The sequence below is a fragment of the Fundulus heteroclitus genome, chromosome 9 (assembly GCF_011125445.2).
Source record: "Fundulus heteroclitus isolate FHET01 chromosome 9, MU-UCD_Fhet_4.1, whole genome shotgun sequence".
Lineage (NCBI taxonomy): Eukaryota > Metazoa > Chordata > Actinopteri > Cyprinodontiformes > Fundulidae > Fundulus > Fundulus heteroclitus.
The window spans coordinates 11,068,202-11,073,365 of NC_046369.1; the positions used below are offsets into that span (position 1 = coordinate 11,068,202).

At 38.1% G+C, this 5,164-nt stretch overlaps 1 protein-coding gene across 1 annotated transcript; it reads right to left on the reverse strand.

The window, feature by feature from the left end:
- Positions 1-258: 258 nt before the first annotated feature.
- On the reverse strand, positions 259-2,506 carry rgs2 (regulator of G protein signaling 2). Its single transcript, XM_012852389.3, has 5 exons — positions 2,375-2,506; positions 2,190-2,276; positions 1,674-1,735; positions 1,285-1,451; positions 259-1,172 (listed from the first exon to the last, which is right to left on the reverse strand). Exons 1-5 carry the CDS (start codon positions 2,467-2,469, stop codon positions 978-980), a joined length of 606 nt encoding a protein of 201 aa, XP_012707843.2. The 5' UTR covers positions 2,470-2,506; the 3' UTR covers positions 259-977.
- Positions 2,507-5,164: the final 2,658 nt, after the last annotated feature.

Genomic DNA, 5,164 nt, shown 5'->3' on the forward strand with positions numbered 1-5,164 from the left:
TTTGTTGCACTCAGAGAAAAGGGGACTGAATACTTCTGCACATCAAACCTTTCAGTTTTTTATTTGTAAAAAAAAATATTTTAAATCATGTATAATCTTGTTTCTAAGTCACAATTGTATATCACTTTGTGCTGGTCTTTCTCATAAGATTCCAATAAAATATCTTTATGTTTGTGGTTGTAATGTGACAAAACGTGGAAAAGTACAAGGGATATGAATACTTTTGCAAGCCACTCTATAAAGCACCACATTAGAGGGTTTCAACGTTGAAAAACACATTTTATTTCACAGGCAGGCCAGCTGCCCAAAGCTTATATATACATGAAATATGTAGTGCAAAGTCCCAGTATTTACAATCTCACAGTCATTTGCAGTGAAAATAGTAGACATTATTATACATATTAAACTTGTACATCTTGTGTAAACAAGTGCAAATGCAGCAGAATAAAAAAAAAACATAGATTACATGGAAAGTGTAAGACTCCTATAAAGAGTCTTGCAGTGGATTTTGACCAAAACATACATTCTTGCAGCACTGTCGGTTTCATAAGAGCAGAGATGCACGGTTCATTGTTTTAACTTCCCAGTTCTGATGCAGCAGCTCTGCATTATTCATTTCAAAGTGTGTCGTTGCATAAAACCTGAAATACCAAAACATTGTAATGGTGCGTCAAAACAAATGTGGGCAAAAACCCGGTAATGAAAATGTGACCATAATCCCATCTTTTAAAAAAGGCTCTGCACACTTCCTACAGCGTATTCATATCAACCTCCCGGCTTCCTTGTTGATTTCAATCAGCAGGACAGTCTAAAAAGAACTTTTACTTTGCATTTTCCACATTCACCGCTGCTCTTTATGCTCGCAATTTGCATTCAGGTCTGGTATCCTGATGCAGCTCCTGAAATTAACATCATCCGCACTCAACTCACAGCCACAGCGGTAAACAAATGACTTCAGAAGTGGGTGCGTAGTTTGACTAGTACTTTATGACCTTGCTCTTTCCACTGGCAACCGCACACAGTTCCTTGTAGAGCTCTGAGTGGATAAACCTGGGGTAGGAGTTGTTCTCCATCAAGCTGTAGACTTTCTTCTGAGCTGCCAGGAAGCTCGTGGCTGTGGGTGCATTTAAACTCTGCTCGATGGCATTTTTTGTGTTGAAATCCAGGTTTATCTGTGGCAAATGAAACAGAAATAATTAGCATGATATTCTCAAGGAAAAAGAAACCCACAAAAGGACATGAAACAAGATTAAAATCAGCTTGTCAAAGAGCAAATTTAATTACCTCCTTTGGAGCTTCGCTTCTAATGAACTCCTCGTAGATGGTGTTGGCCTTGGACACCAGATCTTTTGGTGACGTGAGGGTCTTGAAGTCCTCACACGCCGTCCAAAACTCTATGTTCTCCTCACAGAACTCGGACTTCAAAAAGATACAGAAGGCAGCTTTCCCATCTGTGGGAGGAAGAGACAGAGGATGTGGATTGTGAAATGGGCCCTGGTGTCTTTCTCGAGCTCTCTGCCCATTAATGGAAAGCAAAGTAAGTGCAAAGCCATTACGAGCTTTGCTTTATTGAGGCCAATAAACTGCCTTTATTCAGCTCCCAGTTACAGTGTGACCTTTGAGATGCTTTTATGTAAGACTGCTGCCGCAGCAGAGGGATGAGTGATACTTACATTTATGGCTGAGTAGTTTGTCAAGTGACTGTGCCCATTGGTTCACGTCATCAACACTTGGCCTGAGGGTAGAGAACAGAGCTCTTGTAAGAGATAATTATAGCTGAGACAACTACCACTTTTGTAGTGCCACTGTAAATCCTTGCAATTGATTACCACAGCTGAAATAGTACTAAACTCAACTGGCTGGTTGTTTAGTCGATTTGATTGCATAGTCTCACTTTCTTGTGGCAACTTGCTCTGCTAGACTGCACCCTGTAACGTCTCTCATTTTGAATCTAACGACTTATTGCTGACAGTTATTGCAAATGGTTGGTCATGCTAAAATATGGTTAGGTGAAAAATGTGCCCAAAACCTGATTTAAACATAATACCTGGTGTTCGCTTAAACATAACATACAGTATTCATTTGAGACTATATATATATATATATATATATATATATATATATATGTGTGTGTGTGTGTGTGTGTGTGTGTGTGAGTGAGTGTGTTTAAATAAAAATTGCCATCTTACCTGTATGACCTATTTTTCTTTGGAAGCAGAATTGACTTGGAAGAATTTTTCCACATGAGTCTTAATCTGTTTCTCCAGTTTTTCCTCCTATTACAAATAACAAAATGAATTTATCAGTACTTGTTTTAAAGTAAAACGTCTTTTAGAACAGGAAAAAGTTGACTGAATGCTGTATAATCACTTACTTTATCCCCTTTTTGTCTGCAGACAGGTCACTGGGTTTCATGCTGTCAGTAAGAGCCATGCTTTGTGACGACATGCTGCCGAGGTTCTCTCTCATGGTTTAGTCTCGTCTCCTGCTCCCTCTTGGCTTGTGAGGCTGCTTTATATATTTTTGCTCTGGGAGGCGGCAGCATGGAAGGCTAGCTCTAACCTGATTGGCTCTGGTATGCTACCGCCTGGGACCTTGCCTGAGGCAGTAGAAAGGTTGTCACTGCATAAACATCCCTCCTTGAACATGTTACTGGTTTCCAAAACTAAGAGTGGGGTCAGAATGTGAAATATATAGTAAACATCTTGTTTATAAAGTGACATGCAGGAGTACTGATTTAAACTCTTGTTTTTTTTTAATGTTTTTTAATCGCAATTACATTTTCTTAAAACAAATTTGAAAAAGAAAAACAATAAAGTTTGCAGTTTTGCCAAAAAAAAGTGTTTGTTCTTCTATTTGTTCTGTGCTCTTTTTTCATTATTTGTTCCGTGCAACTGATTCATTCTGCCATTTGAAACACTACCTGCAGCTTTGGTGTTTAATGAATTACTCACACAGGGTGTGGAGTGTGAACCGTTGCAACGTTTTTTTTGTGATGGTATGTTGCGATATGACAAGTTGGTACAGATATGATGACGTCATATCCTCTCACCTTTCAAGGTAGGATGGATATAAAATGCCTGTAAGCTTTAGGCAGGAGAATGCTTCACGCTTAGATGGGGTTAGGGTTTCCAAATTGGACTGTTTGCTTTTTGGTTTAAAAAAAAATGGTAAAAGCTGTGAATTTCATGTCTAAAAGATAAGATAGGATGAGACTTTTGAGTTATGGAATTCACAATTTTCAGGAAACTAAAGCCCAGTCAGATTTAGTGGATAAGGGTTCAGCCTACACTGTGAGCTCCCAGGAGAATTTCATCTAAACTGACATGCTGCTCCGGAAACTGATCCTCCTTTGGCAAACACAAGCTCAAATATTATCTTATTACAGTCAGCATTGAAATTTCAAACCAACAGGATTAGGCGGAGTGGACTTGGCTTGTTTAAAGAAAAACAGTCAAAGCCTCTGGTTATCTGTGAATACAACTGGATGCCAGTGGTCAGCTGACTGAAGATGAATGAGATCGTGACGGACATGGCTGATAGAAATCTAATTATGCAAGAGTTAAATTTGAGATGCGAGGCTATTTTGGTGCTGAAACTACGTCAATGCCTCCTTTCACCAATAAGCTGATAAAAACATAGGCTGCTTTGTAGATGATCGAAGCTGTTTTAGCTCAACAGGAATTAGAAAAATGTAGCCTCTGTTTTTCATTTGGTTTGACTTAGATTTGCTTTTTCCAGTAAGTCAAAATTTGTTTTTGGTTTCTTTTAGCTCAGTCATAAAGCATGCTGTTCTAATGCTGCTCAGCTGTGCAGCGTTTTCTATGACTGCTAATTCCCTCCTCTGTTGTCTGTATTGTGATAGTCATGAAAAGTACAACAATGCACAGTACCTCAAGTTGTGCCCAAATATGTTCCACTAATATCAAATTTGAGTGGCTGTAAATTAGATCTTCGTTTAATAGAGGGCCTGTCTAACTGTGTTTACAGTTCAAACATCTTAGAGGAACATGAGATATCTGAGGATGACCTGATGATTGCCCAATTAAAAGAACATTTCAAAATCAGATGTCCAACTTTGTACATTTTGTAATATTAAAACCACAAGCCTTAATGTGTTTTATTTGAAGTGTAAGAATACCTTCTTTTCAAAGTAATGTAAAAATCTTAAAGTAAGTAATATATATATATATATATATATATATATATATATGGTCCCTACAAGTCATTACCAGTTTTGCACATTTAAAGACTGACTTTTTTACCATGCCTCTTTGCAAAATACTTCCAGTTTAGATTATATGCAGTGTGTCTGTGAGCAATAAATTCCGGGTCTTGCCACAAATCCCTCGGGTCTTGACCTGTACTGGGCCATTTTAACAAATGAATATGCTTTATGCTTTGATCTAAACCCAGTTGATCATTACTCCCACCACGGACTAATGATTCCCCACTCCCGACGATAATCGGGCAACAGAGCCTCAAGAAAGATAACCATGCACACACACACACACACCTATATCTAAGGAGAATTTTAGAGTCAACATTCAACCTCACAGTCATGTTTTTAGACTGTGGCTGAAAGCTAAAATACCCAAAGAGAACCCAAACACGCACTTGGAGAATGTGCAAACTGGATGCAGAAAGACCCCAGGTGGGTATTTATACCCAGAACATTCTTTTCTTAACTACACTACTGAAAAACTAAGCACAATAACAATGCATCTTCAGACGGATATGTATTATGTTTAGCCTTGAAAGTAAAACCAGCTTTAGATAACTGACTACAGACAGCAACATTACATATAGCTTCTCAAGAGTTTATTCACTGCCATCAAACAACTAGTTTCAAAAGTCAAGTAAATTTATTTTTCTGCATAACTTCACCGCTTGCTTGTATAGACTGGCATAATTTTACAGGAATATTAAAAACAAGTTCACTTAGTTCACTGTTGCAATGTATGGAATAAACCCCAATCATAATATTTATTCATCTTAACCTGCAGGTCCTGTATTTATACACGGCTGGAGAACAACCGGCATCACCTTTGCCAAACACAAACTCTGCCATCATTTTATTCCCTGTTGTCTGTATTTAAATCTCTGGTCATTAAAAACTTTTTGTCAGATGGTGCAGATGGGGAAGAAAAGCAGATTTTTTTTT

Excerpts from the sequence above, each read along its gene's own strand:
- rgs2 (XM_012852389.3), bottom strand. The coding sequence starts at position 2,469 with ATGAGAGAGAACCTCGGCAGCATGTCGTCACAAAGCATGGCTCTTACT. Across the intron at positions 2,277-2,374 it reads GCAGACAAAAAGGGGATAAA|GAGGAAAAACTGGAGAAACA; the intron begins GTAAGTGATTAT and ends TATTTGTAATAG. Across the intron at positions 1,452-1,673 it reads CAAACTACTCAGCCATAAAT|ATGGGAAAGCTGCCTTCTGT; the intron begins GTAAGTATCACT and ends TTCCTCCCACAG.